Source organism: Coloeus monedula (assembly GCF_965178545.1).
Source record: "Coloeus monedula genome assembly, chromosome: 6".
NCBI lineage: Eukaryota > Metazoa > Chordata > Aves > Passeriformes > Corvidae > Coloeus > Coloeus monedula.
The window spans coordinates 60,750,477-60,770,239 of NC_138786.1; the positions used below are offsets into that span (position 1 = coordinate 60,750,477).

General features: G+C 43.6%; 1 protein-coding gene across 1 annotated transcript; it reads right to left on the reverse strand.

The window, feature by feature from the left end:
• Positions 1–10,529: 10,529 nt before the first annotated feature.
• On the reverse strand, positions 10,530–19,759 carry AP5M1 (adaptor related protein complex 5 subunit mu 1). Its single transcript, XM_082283944.1, has 8 exons — positions 19,649–19,759; positions 15,257–15,902; positions 13,689–13,916; positions 13,105–13,244; positions 12,283–12,368; positions 12,067–12,182; positions 11,726–11,822; positions 10,530–10,700 (listed from the first exon to the last, which is right to left on the reverse strand). Exons 1-8 carry the CDS (start codon positions 19,714–19,716, stop codon positions 10,618–10,620), a joined length of 1,464 nt encoding a protein of 487 aa, XP_082140070.1. The 5' UTR covers positions 19,717–19,759; the 3' UTR covers positions 10,530–10,617.
• Between the last annotated feature and the right edge of the window lie 4 nt (positions 19,760–19,763).

Genomic DNA, 19,763 nt, shown 5'->3' on the forward strand with positions numbered 1-19,763 from the left:
GTGATTTTGTAGGAAGGGGTTGATGTCGCTTCGTTCTGCTTGTTCTCTCTGTGGCTCGAAGCCAAATGTGTCTGTTTTAGCAATGCAAAAGTGTTATTTTTCCTAGTTGCCTAGTCTGCAGGCCCAGCTCACCCTCTGGTATCAATAAATACAACCAGCCTGACAATGATTCTACTGGCACTCAGTGAAACTCAGGGATAAGTGTGGACACACTTTTTCTACCACGAAGTAGAAAAATGGAAGCAAAAATCAGTTCATGATTGCTGTTGCACTTTTAGTGAGGTTTAGGAGTGAAAGGTGTGTAATATTGCACTCCTGAGCCTTGAAATTGGGAAAATTCTTCTGAAAACTGGAAGAAACCCTGGAGAAGTCCTGCCAGTGGCAAAGTGATTCCACAGAAGTTTGTGAATGTAATCCTGAGTTTATTTCTAAGCCTTGTTCAGACTGTTGTAGCCACCAGAGGTTTTCCCAGAGTGAGGCACCTCTGTCCACCTGGAGCATCCCAGGGAGCTGCCGTGGCTTGGGATGAGGCTGGATCTGCTCCATGCTCGGAGGGGACAGGAGCTGGTGTGGCACAAAACTGAGAATGAGCCTAAATGTTTGCAAAGGCCAAGCTATGTTAGCAAAGTCATTCTCAACCCTCTCCCATCCCCAAAACTAAGCCAGATTCTGAGGAAGTGTCTGCCTGGATGAGAAATACATGACAGAATAAAATAAAAACGGGTGAGGACGAGGGTGGCCGAGTTGAAGGAGCAGAGTGAAGGTGTTTGCAGTGCTCACACCACAGAAGGCTGCAGCAAACCAGTCAGACCAGTGAATCACAGAATGGTTTGGTTTGGGAGGGACCTTAAAGCTCATCTCATTCCAATTCCCTGCCAGGGGCAGGGACACCTTCCAGTATCCCAGGTTGCTCCAAGCCCCGTCCAGCCTGGCCTGGAACACTGCCAGGGATCCAGGGGCAGCCACAGCTTCTCTGGGCACCCTGTGCCAGGGCCTCACCACCCTCACAAGGAAGAATTTCTTCCCAATATCCCATCCAACCCTGCCCTCTGGCAGTTTGAATCCATTCCCTCTTATCCTTTCGCTCCAGGCCCTTTGTGAAAATTCCCCCTCTTTCAAAATAAGTGACCCTGTGACCCTCAGAGAGCGCAGACACCACAGCAATAAATGTCAGATCCCGCTCCATCCCTTCCAGCCGGGCCGGTTTGGGGCTGCAGCGCTGGTTTGGTGCCACCACAGGGCGGCAGAAGCGGCCTTTGGAGAACACCAGCCCTTCCCAGGAAAACTGAGTGCGGAAACTTCTTCCTTTATTAATATATCCCTGCTCTTCATTGAAATTGGGAGGCTGACCTACTGCACGCTGCATTTAAAGCAGAACTCTGTGCGGTGGTTTGGGGTATTTGTCCTCTAGAAATGCTGCTAGGGCTGAAAAATAGAAATTATCCACATTTTAGAGATATTGGAGATGCCTCCTGGTTTTGAACAAACCCCTATTTATTAAGCAATTCAGCATCAGATTACTATAATTAATTAGTATATAGTTTATAATGTAACCAGCATAGAATATCATCCTATTCATGAAAATTTTGTTATTGCTCAAATTGGGGAAAAACAGTCAACAAAACTGATAAATGCCATTCAGCTGTTTTGCCTTGAGGTATTTCCCACCTTATTTATGTACTTACATATGTATTTATTATACATACACGAAAACAGACTCCCACAAATATCACAAAGCAGCAACATCCCCTCCTCACTTTCCTTTTTGCCCAAAACAGGAGTGATGCAGTCGAGGCATTTTCTGTATCTCTCACAGATACAACCCAATTTTCGAAATAATTAAATGTAAATTAAATTTTCCAAAATTATTTTTAAAGTAATTTAATTTAACTAAACCAAGTCATCAATTATCTATCACTGATGAGGCACTACAGAGACCAGCGTGGGGTTTGTGGATCTTTGCTTTGACTGCTCTCAGTCCCCCTGTATTTATTATGCAGACAACAACTTGGGCTCACTTTCAAATAGAAATTTCTCTCCCTCACTGGCTCGTTGCAGAGTTCATATAGTCAATAAAGCAAATACAGAAAATATTATAAAACCCTCCCATCTTATTTTTGCCTGACTTGTAAGTGGGTAAACTTCCCTTGGAAAGCACATGTAACATTATATTTGCTAGAAAGACCCTGAAGCCTTACGGACTATCACGTTACTCCAGAGTCTGGCATTTCTTAGAAGGGATTTCTTTCTTAAAGCCACTACACTGTAATGGCTCTTGAGAAGCTGTTACTGTCTCGAGTGCAAATCCTTCTTAGTTTGTGTATTATTGACCTGATCAAGTGTGATGGGGGCCTTCGATGAGCCTTCGGGGGCATTTTGTGCCTGTGGAATCCCACAAGGAAATTTTCATTGGAAATTAAAATTTCCCTGCCCGTGGCCGGTGGGGGTTGGAACTGGGTGATCTTCCAACCCAAACCATTCAAAGATTTTATGATTCTATAAAATGTGAGCAAATGAGGAGGGGATGCTGACAGGATGGGGGGACCCCAGGGCAGGCTCCAGCCCCCTTCACGTAAAAATGCTCACCCTGCAGAGCAGCATTTTAAAAATTCTGATTATTTAACATAAGGGAGTAAAAAAAATAACAACAGAGATGAAGGATGGCTTACAGTTTGCCTGTGGAATGTAGAAATACCCAAATATATCCCCGATTCTGCAAGGACTTACGAGCGCAGTTACACTTCGGGAGGTTGATTTCAACAGATTCTACAGACAAGGAATTTGTTCAAGCAACTGCCTGATATCTCAGGATGGGTAAAGTCCTGAAAGTGGAATGAGATCATTTTCCTCCCCTCTCTCAGCCCTATTTACATACAAACAACCCCCCTAAAATCAGCGTGTTCTGAGTGGAAATCCCGGCAGCCACTTTCACCACGGGGAGAATCCCGCAAATGATATTGTTCCGCCTTTCCCCTCGCTATAGGGAACTGCAGCTTTGTGCCCAATCCCCTAATCAGCTTCTCACGGGCTGACCCAGCTAAGCCCCAGATCAGGGCCGTGCTCCTGTGGTCGCTGCAGCATTTTTGGAGTTGGTGCTGCTACAAAATGATGTCATAATTCAGCAAAAAAGGAAAACATATCGGCAGATGAATAAGCAGAGTAAAAAATGCTTTAATTCAAATGTCAGCCACGGAGCAGCTGCCTGAATTTTTTATTTTAGGGGATGATTGTGTCATCTGTAGTGATGTATTTTCCTTCATGAATAGGTTTTGGCACAAAAATTTTACACCGTGCCTGCTGGAGGTATAAATATGTATCCAGCCATATAAACCTGTCCCAAAATGATCCCAAAGAGCCCCGGGAATGCCAGCAGGCGAGACCTGGTGTTCCTAAGACAAAGATCAAATAAAAAAAGGGATGCTAATAAACAGCCCTCCAGTTAAATTGGAGGTTTTTTGGGTTTTTTTAAGGATTACATCTTAAATTCCAACAAATCAGTTTTAAGAGTTGCTGAAAGTGAGATTGATCCATCCCTCAGCCCAACTTTGGGATACTTTTTTGTTGTGACATCCTTTGGGTGGTTAGCTGTATTACTAGATTTTAAAATATATGCATTTATAATATATATAATATTTATTTATATATTATATATATTGTAATGAATAAATATATTTACTTGCTGGAGAAGTGCAAAAGGGATTTTTAGCAAAAAGCAAGAAATAACAGCTCAAAACTGGGAAATACCCTCCCTTGTCGGCTTTTCCCAAAAGCAAAGGTCTTTTACACAGTGCCACGGGCTGATCTGAAATAAAGAGGCAGCTTTGGAAGAGTGAAAACCCGGCTGAAAGGTGAAAACCTGGCTGAAAGCAGGGTCAGAACAAAAATATCCCAAGGAGTGGGAACATCTCAGGTTGGGAGCTGTGGTTCGGTCAGGACCAAGCTCCACTTGGTATTCAATTGACTTTCTAACTCGGGAGACAGGACTTTCCATCTTCAAATACTGGGAATAGATTGCATTCCTGGCCCTTCCCTTTGAACGGCTGGGGAGAATAAACGCACACCCTGGCCGTGTTCGAGTGATCTCCCTAATCTCGGTTGCACTTTGTCAGGGCGAGGTAACTGGTAGTTAAGTGAAATACCTTAGATCAAAGGGGGATTAATCGCCAACTGAATCCTTGCTGAATAAACCTGTCATTCAAGAAAATTATTTCCACTGAACTTAGCAGAGGATTGAAGGTATTTGCATAACAGGGACCCCACCGTACTTCAGCCAGGTTAAAAGGTTCAGAATTCAGGCAGTGTTTAGCTTTTTGGCTCCTTTTCCTTTCAGCGGCCCTGTACAATGGTTTTTAATCTGATAATGCAGCTAACTATCTAAATGATGTCAGAACAGGAAAGTATTGCAAAGTTTGGCTGAGGGATGGATCAATTTCACTTTCAGTAACTCCTAAATCTGATTTGTTGGAATTTAAGATGTAATCCTTAAAAAAAAAAAAGAAAAAAAGAAGAAAAAAAGTCCCTTTAAACTGGAGGGCTGTTTATTACCATCCTTTTTTTATTTGACCTTTGTCTTAGGAACACCAGGTCTCGCCTGCTGCCATTCCCAGGGCTCTTTGGGATCATTTTGGGCAGGTTTAGACCATCAGTGATGCCCACGGATCCATGTGCCAAAGATCAGGTGGATGGGGGCAAACACACAAACAGATTTTCAGGCTTCTTGCTTTTTTTTTTCTTTTCCTTTTTGAGCCCATCTTTCAGAGGTCACACTGAATTCGAGTGTGAGTGAGAGGGAGATAATTAAATAACAGGACCCAATAGGCTCCCATCATTTTCTAGGATCAGCCCTTGGAGGGGATTTAAGCACCACAGCCTCGCTCAGGGTTTGTTGTGGGGTTGTGGCAATAATTTTAAACCTCACAAATTATCCCTGTTTTATGGCAGTTGCTTTTGGCTGTGACTCTTCATGGGGAATGCATTCCTCTAAGAGTGAAGAGGGCCCCTTCCAGGGCTGGAAGGCAACACCTTTATAATCTGTGCTATAAAAATTGGGAGAAACTGTCAAAAAATACATATATTTCTGGAGAATGCTTTATGCCATCTCCCTCCCCAGCCTTCCTGGGGTTCATTTGCAAATACTTCCACCTCTCCTACCTTTGGGGCATGTGAAATGATGTCAAGCTACATGGAGGACGTCAGGTTTCATAATCAGATTTTGACAATAAATGGAATTTAGGCACTTCTGCATCCAGCCTGAGCCCAACACCATTCATTCTTTCGGTGGGCGCCGTTCATATTCATCACAAACTCAAAGCATCTTTCAAGTTAAAAAAATCACAAAGAATGGTTATCAAAGAAAATGAATAAAATCCATATTGAGATAATTTTTTAGAAAATGATTGAAGTTTTAACCCAAGAAAGGACTCTTAGAGTTTCTTATAGCTTAGAATAAGAACATGTCAATCATGATTAAGCTTCTGGAATTGGAATCCCTTTGAAATGCAGCTGTTTCTTCTTTAATTGTGGCAGCGGACTCAAAAGAAAAGAAAGGTCCAGCCTTAAAGATGAGTAAGGAATACAAAATAGCTCAGGATTAGTTGTGGAGTTCAAAGGTCGCTAATTACACTAAGGAGTTCCCAGACACAGGGAAAACATTAAACAGGTCACCTACCAAATGGGAAACAGACTTTGACTTCAAAAAATTAAAGAAAAAGGAAAAAGAAAGGTCCTGAAGAGATAGGTTTCTAGAGAAAATCAAAAGCGACCAGCTGATCTCATTGGGGAGAAAATGGGTTGGGTTGAGTTCTTTGCTGTTATGTGTCTCTACACATGGCATCAGGCTTCCAAAAAATTATCTAGAGCTCCACCAGGTTTCATGGAGGCCTCGTGAAAGCAAGGAGGAGAAGAGGGGGCAGGCCTGTGGCTTAAAATAGCTGATTTTCTGTTGCACTGTGGGTCAGGAGTCCTTGGAATAAAGCATCCCTGAGGGTTGAGAGCTCCCTGTAGTATCAGACTTGATTTGGGGAGGGTGTGGCATCCTGGGGGACAGGTGCATCTTTCATGGGAAGCCTTTGGGAGAGCCCTCTGGCCCCTTTGAGGACAGTGAGGTTTGGCTGGGGGGACAATGGGCCATCCCAGTCCCTGGGAGAAGCACAGCTCTTTTGTTTTCCAGCTTGTCCCTGGCCCCCTTGGCTTAGGATAGGCTGGTGGCACTGCTGTCCTCCCTCACATGCAGCACTCCAGCTCCAAGGATGCTGGTTTCCTTGGAAAGCCACTTGGGAATACTTGCTGGGTGTCCTGTTTCCTGCAGGGCTGCAGTAAGCAACAGCCCCGTGGTCCTTTGGATCTGGGTGTGGGTGGAGAGAGCAGTGCTTTAATGCCAGCCTGCTCACAAGAGAGAGAATTCCCATTTTTAGGGGAAAAGAGCCTTTTTTCTCTCAGATCCTGTTCCCCTGGAGGGGGAACTACCACCTTATTGAGTTACCACCTCATTCCTGCAAAAATCAGCAGATTGGTGCATTTTAGGGCAACATGAGATTTGTAGAAATAAGGAATTTTAAATGGTCAGTGAGTGGCACCTGTTTCCATGGTGGGCCCATACAGTGTCCTACTTGTGCCAGTGGGAGTCACACTCAGAATTAAAACTCTGTTCCCTGCACCTGAATTGGTGCATTGGGTTTGTGTGGTAAGAGTGTGGTAGCAAGTGGGGAATACAGGCATGGGAATGAAATTTAGAAACAATCCCAAAGTGTCCCTGTGGGATTCCCACTGACAGCCACAGAGAGCTATAGCAGCTCTTCCAGGGAAACTTGCACTTCCCAAATTTGGATCCACAAAACTCTCACCTAATGTCTCTTTCAGGATCGAGGGCTGCAGGGATTTCCTGCCATGGCACTCTCAGGATGGACTCAGCTTTGGGGGGGCTTGGTTTTCCCCACTGTAAAAGATGTTGGTAGCACCTTTTGTTTTGCCTGTCCCCCTAAGGATGAGAGAACAAGGAGGTGGTGGTGAGGGAGTCAGCAAAAGTAGCGAGGGACAAACATGGACTCACAAACTCTCTTTGGGCTTAAATCTCAGCAGGGCTTGTGCAAATAGGACAAAGTGTGGCCAATTCCTAGGACAGTGTGAATAAACAGGGGACAACTGCCATGGAATGTTGAATGCCTCGTTGTTTCAGTGTTTACTGGTAACAAATGGCCACAGCAGTTAATGCTGGTAAAAACGGCGAAAAAAAGCCGAGGTGGCAGGGGCTGAATTATGTGAAAAAAGTGACTACTTCCAAATCATCTGAAAAAACAGGATTTACCCCAAAGTTCTTGAGGAACTGTCACCAAATACCTTGGGACTCTGGTGGGAGGAAAGGGCTTCCAGAAAATTGGACAACCATCAAATTACTGAGTAGTGATCAGTGACAGATTTGACAACGTGGATCCGTGTTAGGGGGACTCATTCCTTTCTGTGGTGAGAGGAACAGGAATTGCAGCTTCTCAGCCTCTGGGAACTTCTGTGCAAATTCCCCATTTCCTTCCACACCTTCCACAAGTCTTAAGCAAAACAGTTGGGCTCTAAAACATGTTTGATGAGGGCTCCCCAACACCGTTGGATTTGGAAATCTCAGACATTTTTACTGTACTTAATGGGTTATACATAGATTTTGCATTATTTTAATTTCTTAGAGGTCTGTTACATCAATTCTCATTGCCAACTAAATTTTCAGTCTCACCTGAAAAGCTTTTTTAGTGTGTGTTTGCTTTAAATTAATTTTAATTGCTGTTTCTTACATTACTCCCAAATTTTAATGAAATTAAACAGATTAATTTCACTAATGAAATGAGTTCCATATTAACTCCTTAATATTTATACCCAGTATTTTTTGGGGGGGAAATATCAGGTTTTCAACCCACTATTTAAGTCATTAATTGTTTTCAATTCTTTGCATCTTAGTTTTCTTCTAGCCCTCTGAAATACAAGACAAAGTCTGGAGAACTCTTTGGCCACTTCTTTCGGAAAGTCTTTGTGCAGTTACCTGCACAAAGATCTGATACATTCTATACCTATGCCAAAATTATAAACACAAGCACTTCAAGCAGCAAACACTCTGGTAGAAGAAACAGCACTCCCTACCAAAAGAAAATTTTTATTTTTTCCCTTTAACACGTTTTTAAAGAAACTGTTGCATTAAAAACTTATTTTATTAAAGACCTAAATGATTGCCACTGAACTTGATCACCTTTAGAGCCCACCAGAACATCTGTTACGTACCAGCTCAGCCCTGGGAGTCCTCAGGCTCATGTGAAGTCTCCATCAGATCTTCCTGATTGAAGTTTTGAAGGGTTTTTTTCCTTTCTTAAAACAGGACAAGTGGTAAAAGCACATAAGCAGTGAAATTGTCTGGACAACTACAGAGGGAATGGAGAGAGATACACTGGAAGGTTTAGTAATTTATAACTCCTTGAACACTTCCAGTGTTACGTACCCAGTGTCCCCACCTGTACCTGAGTTGTGACACAAAGTTGTGAGCCACTTAATTTAGTGAGTTTACTACTAAGCTTAAGTTTACTACTTTCCTACCTTATTAATATTTATGAAGTATCCATGAGAATGGGCCCTTCCCAAAGACCAGGAGAAGCTCTCCCTCTGGCTTCTCCCCCAGCATGGGTGTCCCACAGGGGTTGCACAATGCTGGGTGAAGCTGTGTGCCTTTAACCCAGTGTGTTTTGCTGCCTGCCCCATTCCTGGTGCTTTCCAAAGAACAGGGTGTGCTGCACATTCACAGAGACCTCAGCCACTCTTAAAAAAGGCAGACAGGGGTCCTTTCCCCACTTCTCTCACTACAGAGCTGTTCCTGAGCAGAGGCAGAGCACTGCAGCAATTGTGCCAGAGTTACAATCCAGAGGTTTATGGAGCAAACCCTGATAACAAATCAAAACAGGTGATGGCTGATGTGAGGTTGTGAAAAACTGCTCAGGGCTACAAGGGAAACATTACCTGCCCCCTCCCTCCAAACCTGCCCTACTGGGTGTGTGCAAAGCAACCCAAAGCCAGAGCCCTCCATTTCTGAGCACCACAACTCCTTTAACCATGAGAGAGTCAAAGACACAGGCAAGAGGGAAACATAAACGAACAGGATTTAGAAGAATCCCCTTCTAGTAAGAGCAAAGGGTCTCCTTTTCTAACATACCATGAATTTGGGCAGTGCCACTGCTTCCCAGCATTTACTGGGCAGTATTTGAGTAAGAAAAACCATTCCTGCACAGTGCTGCTGTGCGGAGCCGAGCTCCCACTTTTCTCATGGGTAGGTGGAAGCCAAATACTGTGACCTGCTGTCCAGAACAGGCTCTAAACCCTTCCAGCAGAGAGAGCTCCTCTCCCCACTCCCACCACGATGTCCAGGCACAGGGACAACTCCATCAGGGAGGGGCTGGGTCCTGGGCAAAATCACTAATTCACCTTTTGCTGCTAAACAAAACAGACACATCACCTGTGTGAAACAGATCACAGAGCATAGCTCTGTTTTCTAAGTTTACACAGCAGTTTCAGCTCAACAGCGTTTCACAAGAATGAATCCACCCTCTAGAACATTTAAGCAACCCAATAGATTACTCTCTCAGTGTGTTTTTCAAATTATATACTGAAATTTCCCTCCTTGCGCAGTCCCTGATTTCAGTTGCCCCACAGAGCACAGTAAAACACGAGGCAGGGCAGGAGCAGCTCCGCTAGGACTCAGCGTTCTCTCCTTTTGTGCTGCTCTCCAGGTTCTGGCAGCTCCTCACCAGCCCTTCAGAATCTGCACATTTCCTGGTAACTCTCTTAAAGTCCATTTCCTGTGTTCCTGCAGATCTCAAAATCAGAGGTTTGCCTCTGTAAACAGAGTCTTTTTCCACCTACTTTTCCAGGAAAAACAGCTCAGTGATGGTTTTTGGAACCTCCAGCAAACATAGCTGATTTTGCCTCCTCAGAACCAGTCTTGTGAGCTGAAAAACCCAGTTCACACCTCTGCTTTAAGAGCAAGCAGTTCACAAGCATGTGTGAAAGGGAACTCACCACTTCTGCTGGCAGAGGCAATAAAGATTCCATAATAAAAATTGCCTCAACTTTCAGAAGTGCTGCTCATGCCATACTTCTCCTCTTGAAAATTCGTGTAAATTATTGACTGGTGCATATTCTGTACACATCTTGTGAAAATAACAGAACTCCTGCTTTGAACTGTTCTCTGAATCTGGAGTTTGATTCTTGTGACTTCAGGACAGGAATAAAATGCTGAAACCTTTCCCATCCTGCAATGGGAAACCAGTGAAGTAACTGGGAGCAATTGGGAATCTCAATGTCTGCAGCTGTAACACCAGGGACATATTTTGTACCAGTTAATGTTAGAAGGGAAAGTAAAACCAGCCACAGCAAGCACATTGCAAATTGTCTTCTCTTGGCTGTCAGCCAGGACTCAACAGTTTAAAACCAACTCATGTTTTTAAGACAAGTGACCTCTTGTTTGCCACCAACAGAAATTTTTAAGAACACATAGAAAGCAAAAGTGCTGAAGAATATTTATTTTACTGTATCATGACATAAATCTCATTAACGCTGTGCTTTGTTTAAATATAGAAACTATTCCCAAGTACATTAGTCAAGGAAGGGTTTGTACACCATAGGTGCTGGTGCTTTGGAATTCCAGATGTAGTAATCGGAAGAAATCAGTTCCCGGGCTAAAGGAAGAAAACAGGCAAGAAAAATAAGCATTACAGGGTGCCTTACAATCAGACATTCCTTCATCCAAGTTAAGTGACTACTAATCCATCCTTACCAGTTTACAGAAAAGGTATAATGGCCTCTTTAAACTGTAAGACTCTTACTATTATTTGAAAATCGTTTCTGATAATGAGACATTTAAAGTCTCAGCTTCAATTACCTTTACTAATGTATCAGTCATGAGCTTAAAATTCAAACAGAGGTTAAGTCAAAAGCAGGTGGATGGCTTGGATTTTGTTCAATGAATATAAATTGCATGCTCGATATAAAACGTGAAAATGCTGCTTTTTCTGTGTTACAATTTAGGGCTGAGTGTGACCTGTCACAAAATTAACAGTATAGACCATGCTTTTCAAAAGGCATTTACAGAGTTCTGCTACCATGACTGGCAGAAGACGCAACAGAGAGACAGCTACAAATAAAAATGCTTCCATTAGGCAGAGCTGCTCAGGTTTAATGAGTGCTCTCTGTGTGCCATTTGGGGTGTTTTTGGTGCAGCCTTGGCAGTGCTCATGTGTTAACTCAACAAAAAGCAGATTTGGGGTCTGCTTCACACGTTCAGTGTAGAGCCACATCCACCAAGGGGTGCTGGTGTGGTGACACTGACAGCAGCAGTGTCACCCTGCATGCAGGAGCCGAGTTCTGTACCTGGGTACTGCCAACCCACCCGAAATGTCTCTGACAAAGGTGTCCTAAACAAGGGATCATGTTATGGAGGTTCTGCCATTATGGAGAGCATAGGAACCAACACAGGGCAGAGAGCCCCAGAGAGAGGCTGACTTTGTAACTGAGTGTAAGAGCTCTTGTCTCAAAGGGAGAGGCCAGACCCTACTCCAGGGATGCTTTAAGCATCACAAAAAAAACCCAACTAAAAAGCAGAGAACAAAAGTCCAACTTTAGTTATGTAATTTTAGTCATGGACACCCAGTTGTAACTTCAAGATGCAGTTTTCATAAAATAAATGACATTTTTAGCAACTCACATGCAGTAATTTTGGGCTTCCCTGGGACAAAGATCTGAACAGAATGCTGGTCTACATAACATCCAGTAAGTGTAAAGTCTGGGATCCTAAAATACAGCTACAGAAAGAGAGGGAAAGCATGATTAGATGCACATTGTCACCCTGGCTGTGCAAATCCTGGCAATCTGTGTCACATACTCTGGGTGTGCAAGGGTACTTCAAAGTGACAGGATGTCAAATCATCTAGGTAGGAAAACAAAAATCCATGATGAGAATAAGAGATTTTAAATCAATGTATCTTCAAATTAAGACAATAAAAAAATTGACTACTAAGGCCTCTTTCCCCAGAGGCTGTGACTTACTTTTACATAAGCAGTGTTCCCAGTGCACACATAATCAGTCGGGTGCTCTTTGCCTGCGGTGCCAAAAGACACAGTTCCAGTCAGGGAAACTTCCAAAGATTTGGGGAACTTCTGTCCTAAAGGCAGAGACAGCATCTATTAGAAGTCACACAGCTGTGCCCATGCTGCAGAGAAGGGGCTGGGGAGGAAGGGCAGTCACAGGGGTGAGTTCCTTACCAATGACCCAAACCAGGAGGCTCTTCTCCCGGGACAAATCCAGTTGGCCATAACTAACTTTGTACTCTAACTGAGCAATTGGGCCCCTGCATGTGAGAGAGGAGAAATACAACCCCTGGAATTACTATCATTCAGCATTTGTTAATGCCTGTTTTGTTACAGAGAGAGAGGAAATGCTGACAGACGTTATTCATGCGCATACAGATAAATCACACCCATCTGAGCACACTGCTAATTTATGAGAAGAAATTACAGAGCAGGAGGAAATCACTATGCTCTCAACCCAGTAATCACAAAGGAGCTGTTGATGTTTTAGTTCACTGATAGTGTTTTACTAACACTATGATCAGCAACTTTGTATCATTGCATCTTTGAATTTTCATGATAATTGCGTGGCAGCGCGGTCGTGGCAGCTGTCAGAGAGGCTTAGATGAAAACTATCGTTTTAATTTGAAATCACTATATTTTTGATAAGCTGATCTGTAGCTAGGATTAGCAGTCTTAAGGAACAGGTAACCCTGTGCTGGAAGTGATCTCCAGCTTAATCCACCTGGGGGATTGTGGCAGTGTTTCACGTGAGAAAATACCACAGGGAAACAGGATGAGCAACACAAGTGTTTGGAATATTACCAAATATTCTGGTATAATTCTGTATTCTGGAAATTAAAGGAATTCCAAGGGAGCATCCCAACACTGGCAAAGTTGGTGTCCACTGGTAGCACCCTGATGGAGCATAATCTGTTATATTGAGTCCTGACAGGTTCATTTTGGGAAGATAACAGAGAAATGGAAGAAATTCATTTAGGCTTTCTTTATTCTTACCTGTTGAAGAAAGGTATACGAGCTTCACAGTACTCAAAAGAATTCTTTATGCTTTCATGGAGCTTTAAATTAACCGTTATTTTTATCTGTGATCCCTCTTCAACAAGTTGGTAACATCCCAAAATTGGTGGAACAGGAACCTGGAAAAAACTATATTCATTCTCAAGATATATTAACACCATCATCACAAGATCAGTTATATACTGTTTTCATTGCTAAAGTACTTTTAAAAAAGCCCAAACACATATTAATTACTGACTGTGCCAAACTCTTCAGGCTGCTTGTGATACAGAGATTTGGGGGTACATCTCAGCCTGGATATATTTTGTCTAATTCAGGCATTGAAGTGGCTCACTTAAAGTAAGAGCAGCATTGCCAAGCAAAGGTACCAGTTAACTCCTGAACATGACTCAGACAACTCAAGTCCTTAAGTGCCTTCCAAGCAGTTTATTACATAAAAACCACTTTATATAATGTTTTATTACTTCAGTTGGACTCAAACTCATTCCAGCATGCCCAACAACACAGGTGGTTTTATTCCCATTTGAACACTCAAAACCAGCGAGGGTCAGGGGTGTTGTTACCTGGGAAGTGTAGTAACACAGGTTGAAGGAATCTGAAGGAGGAATGAAAGGGAATTTGTAAGGTCCATTGTACACAGCATCATGCAGAGGCTCAGCACTGGTGGACATCAGCATGGCAGGGTCCACGGAAGTCACGCAGTGATGGACCACGATGTCTTGGAGCGGGGGTGCGTTTGTTGGGAGGTTCAGGCTGAGGGTGACATTTGGTGCAGATCCCTCTATGTCACACTTGGGAAAAGGAAGTCAAGACATTATTCTAAAATATCTGAATCAAGGCAGAATGAGATTTTCAAAAATAAAACACATTTTTAGCATTAAAAATAAAAATTTTCAGCTGGCTTCAATCATTAGTACTAACCACCAGTACTAAGACATCAGTCTCACACACTTGCTGACAGTTTAATTAATTAGGTTGCTTTTACAACATCCACTTAATGGATTCCAGCATGCTCTGGATGGCCTCTGTGGTCCCATGCCAGCTCTGTCACAGCAGCCTTGGGCAGTGTGTCCCTTGTCTCATCCCTCCCTGTGCCAGCTTAGCAGGCCACAATCACTTGGGGGGTTTCTTCTTGCATAAGGCTGTCCACCAACCCTGCAGGATGACCTGGGAATTGTCCCTCTGCGAGCAGGAAGCTGCTCACCCACACAATCCCTACCAGCACGGCAGGTGGGAAATAACCCAGGCTTTGGAAGTGCAGCATTTAGGTCGGCCTCCTTCAGAGATGAGTATCCCACTTCATGCAAATAATTAAATTACCACTATATTAGCAGGCCTCTCTTGAAACACTGGCAGTTACAAATACAGTGTACCAAGAAAATATTGTGTGCTTCCTAAGCATAATTCAGAAAAAAGAATAAATTATAGTATAAATTAGAGTTACAAATTTTAATATATTTCATAATTTTCATGGATGTATTTAGTCAATAGTCCCCAATTTTTAAGATTAAACAATGAGATTTTAATACTAAACAATGCTCAGAGAAGCTGTGGATGCCTCATCCCTGGAAGTGTTCAAGGCCTTGTTGGACAGGGCTGGGAGCAACCTGGTCTAGTGGAAAGTGTCCCTGCCCAGGGCAGGGGGTTGGAATGAGATGATCTTTAAGGTCCCTTCCAACCCAAACCATTCTGTGATTCTACAATGAAAACCATTGTCACATAGAAACCATCCAAAATAATTACACAACCAGTTTCTTCCACCAGATTCTTTATCAACTGTTCTTATGTCATGAAACACCAACATGTGTGGGATCAAAATGTTGTTGTAGTAGAACAAGGAAGGATAGAAGATTAAACTTTAATTTGGCAGGAAAAAGAATTTAAAATGCTCATGTAAAGACACTTGTAGAAGACATTTAGACATCTCAACCTGGATATATTTTGTCTAATTCAGGCATTTCAGTGGTTCATTTCAAACAAGAGCAGCGTGGCCAAGCAGTCAAATGTGCCAGTAACTCCCCAATGTGACTCAGACAACAAAACGGGGAAAATTTCTAACTCAATATGTCATTTTACATCAAATGAGTATTTACTTTGCACGAAAACTACTTTGCACATCAAAGGTTCTCACCTTGCAGTTCACAGCTCCATAAACTTGCCATGTGTCCACCACATCCCTCTGGTCATACTGCATACACTTGACCTTCTCAGTGATGCAGACATTAACCTGAGGTTTGCCCTTGTAGGTACTGGATCTCCAAGCTGGCTGATCCTTATCCGCAGGCATCTCCTGGATGTCCTCGAAGGAGCTGTTCAGGCTGCGGATGTTGGTGTTCAGGGGGGTGCCCAGGGGACAGGCCTGGATCAGCAGATTTCGGAGCTGCCCTATCTTTGCGTTCATCTCAGCCTCGTTTTTCCGGCTGGGAGAGATGTAGTCCATAATTCCTAACAACAGAGCCAGTCCCTGGGAGAGCCCACTGATGGTGAGGAGCGGTGGCCTTGGCTCCAAGGTCCCCTCCACCAGCGGGACACAGGCGTAGATGAGGCCGCTCTTGTGGAAAGCCAGCACGGGCCAGAGCTCCCCCGCGGCGGTGGACACGGAATACACGGAGGAGTGACTGATCCGGGTGCAGGTGTCCCGCTGCTCCACGAAAACGTGGTCGTCCACCAGCCTCAGCTCAAAGAGCAGGGCTTTGAGGAAGGCGCTGTCTGAGGGGACAGGGACGTGCGTGGAGCCGTTGAAGGTCTCGGCGCGCAGCTCAACCGTGGGGTAACGTCTGTGGGTAGGGAATCAGAGCAGCTCAGTGCCACCAAAAATATCATCCTAACAGAGCTTCCAGGGGCAGAGCCATCCCAGCCCTCTTCTGGCTGCAAAAGCATTATGAAAATCTTTGGATTATTGATATTGGGTTTCTCTTCATTATTCAAATAAATCTCCCAAACCCACTGGTCCTAAAAATAACCTTGTGTATGTGGAAGCCAGCAGCAAAATGATAAAAAGAGTGGTGGGATCAGAACCTAAATCACTGTCAAGAAAAACCATTCCATGAGTAGTTAGGATTCTTCCTAGAAAGTCTAAACTTTGAGTAAATACATTCTCATGAGTAATTACCTATTTTTTTAAACAAAATGTGAATCTCGCCATCTATGCTGGCTGTCACACAAAGGTACAGGATGCTTGCACGACACTGAGGAATGACTGCCACCAGTGCAGAACTTCAAAGTATTTCTAAGTGGTGAGATCACACTGAAGACAATTTCTCAGATATTTAAGAAAACAGATGTTCCATGCAATAAAATGCAACTACAACAGCTTTTTACCTAGACAGAGTATACTAGTGCTACAGCTTTGCTGCTATAATAACAATAATAATAATAATAACAACAATAATAACAATTCCACACTGCACATGCAATATATGACTTAAAGCTTTTATGAATTTTCATAATTTCAATTTATCAAGTATTTAAGATGCAATGATAATGTCATGGACAGAGGGTTTGTACAATTGAGAAGTGCTATGTTGTACCAATACACATATTTCATTTCAAATTTTCTAGAAATAATATTTGAGAAATATCATATGAACTGTTTAAAACTATATCTGGAATTTTTTTGTCCTGCAGGAGTATTGTTTTTTAAAGGGGAGTGAGATTAATTTCTTCTCAAGCTAACCTAAATCCACCAAGAGGAACTGAAGAGTTGTCTTTTAATAAATAGCTGAGAAAAGAAAAATTATTACTTCCTAATGTACTGGTTTTGCCCTGTTTTGGAAGTGCAGACTCCCCTGAGGGTCTCTTACATGAAGTTTGCTGACAGCCTGGATTTCCTACATTCTGTTTTGTGGATGCTGTTAGTTTTGAGGATCCACAGATTCTCAAAGTGCCCATCACAGGTCACACACACAAAGTTAAATACTTTATGGATCATCTTGTGGTGGACGTTCTCAGATGTTTGTTTGCACTCAAGGCCATGCTTGCACACCAACATGGGAGAATAAAACTGCCCAGATATATAAATGCCTTCATTTGCTCTCCTGTTTACACCATCTTTTTAAGGACACATTGACACTCTGCTACTTAAAGTGCCACGGAACTTGCAGTCCCAGCAATGTGGGACTTTGTTATACCTATGACCTCCATCTGTAGGACTTCCCTCCTGCTTCTGAACACTTCCATGGATCTTATCCTGTTGCCTCTAAGCCCCACCTACACCATCTTTTCTTAACGGAGTAGCTGGAGGCAGCTACACTTCCTCAGGCTTATTTTCAGTAACTGTGCTTTTTTCTCTTTGATTCTTAAATCAGGCATCCAGGGCTTTTGTTTTGTTTTTTTTCCCCGTAAGGGAAAAGCAAACATAGACAGAGCAAAGCCAGAGCTACAAAATCCATAAACAGGATACAGATGACAGCAAAACACCTCCCTGTGGTCTCACATCTATTCTGAAGGGCAAAGAAACAAAGTGGGTTTACAGCTCTAAAATTTATGAGGCTTTGCAGAGCCAGGGTGCTGATAAGAGGCTATGTGTAACCTTGGTGAGCAGCTCTTATTTTTGGCCAACGTTTCCAAAACAAGGGAAGAGGAGATATTTCAGTCTAGTTTTGTCTTTGTCAAGTCCCAGTCTCTCTGCTCCCCAGAAGCAGAAGCTGTCCCCACACCACAAGCAGCCTTCTCCTCCTCCCACTGAATTTTACCAGCCAAGTCATTAGATCATTAGCTATCCCTTCAGATCCCAGTTTTTCAGTATTCCCTTCTAGAAAGTGATGCAAACTTAAAAAAAAAAAGATGAAAGTTTCCAGGGATGAATGAACTTTGGTGACTCAAGAGAGAGACCATCCTTGTTGCCTGAATTAAGTTATGATCAGCTAAAAAAAAAATAGGGAATGCTTTGATGTCCCCAATGTCTTCCCTGAGGTTAAAGATCAGAGCTCACGTATCTCCAGCTGAGTGCCTAAGTCCTGAAACCAACAGCTTCCATGTGATCCGGGCATTCTTTATATTGTCTGCACGCTTTGTTGAATTTAAGGTCAGTTAGGGGGATAAACTTGGGGCTTCCACAGCCCTATTATTTCCTCTGGGAACTTGAAAGATCTAAGTCTGGAAATCACTTGAAGCATCAAGGATAGTTTGCCCTTTTCAAAGGAGTGCTACTCCTTGTCTCTGCCACTCACTGTGTGACAAGTCACTTCAGACATCCCTGTCACCAGCCCCCCTTGCCCCGTGGTGATTACACTCTCCGAGGTTTTGGGGACAAGGCTTTCTCTTTATCTGTGTTTGTAGAGGGGAGGCCTCATCTCTAGTCCTGTAGGTAATACAAGGACCATAATACTAATCCTAAAACAATCAGAGGAGTGTCCAATGGAGAGATCTGTCTGCACCTGAAGATGGAAGATAGTCTACTTACTCTTTTTTTTGGTTGTTTTTTTACTCCTAGGTTCTCTCTGGTTTTACTGAATTCAGACTATGACTGTAGGTCACTTTACCCAGGTCTTTTTTTTTTTTTTTCCACAAACTTTCCCCAGCTCCAGTTATTTTTCCTCTCATTGTTTGGATTTCTCTGAAGTCACAAAGGAAAAAAGAATGGTAACAAATCTTGCCAGCTGAACAAAAGTAGCCTGCCTAGCCCAAAGTCTTACTTAAAACTCTGCAAGAATTCTGAATAAAAACTCTTCCTTTGGAGGACTCTTTAGTGTCCAATAACTTAAGACTCCTCCAATAACTTCAAAAAAATGTATTTGAAAGCAAAAATTAACATCAGATGGAAAGCTGATTTTCTGCCTGAAAATAGTTTAATTTTTGTACAGATACAGAACAACACAAAGATAATATAAGTAAAGTATAAACAAAAATATATACTTCCTCCTTTGTCCATTTTGTTATTCTGACACTATTTCAAAATCACTGCCTTGTCCTTTTCCATGTTAGGATGGAAAAGAGCTGGGCAAAATCTTTACAGAGACAAACAAGAAAGAGGAACAGAGCAAGGAAACTCATGTGCGAGATGCAGAAGTTGTGAAAAAACCCCATATTTAGTTAAAAGAACACTATGTGAACCTGACTCTGAACTTTTTGAAATCGGGATCAGAAACGCACAGCATCCAGCGGCGCTGGGACGAGCCGAGGGATTTATTCACTATCAGATGGCTTTGATGGTTTTGCATCTGTTTTGGAGGCCGAACCCCGGCCCCACAGAGCATCAGGGCCCCCCAGAACACCCAGGCCCCCCAGAGCACCCGATCCCTCCAGGGCACCAGGATTTCCTCCAGGGCATCCAGGCCCCCTCAGGAACACCCGCGCTTCCTGAGGGCATCCGCTCTCCCCAGGGCGCCCGGTTCCTTCCAGAGCACCCAGACCCCGAAGAGCATCCGCTCCCCACAGGAACACCCGGTCACCCCAGGGCACCCGGATGCCACAGAGCACCCGGATCCCTTCCAGATCACCCGGACCCCCCAATGCACCCAGCCCGACCCTCGGACCTGCCCAGCCCGCCGTGCCTGCGCCCCCTCCCCGGTGCTGCCCCTACCTGGAGAAGAGCACGGCGCCGCCGGCCGCGGGGTCGTGCCTGAGGAGCCACAGCGCCCGCAAGGCCATGTCGATGTGCCCGCTGCCGGCGATGCTGGCGGGGACGCCGCCGGTGC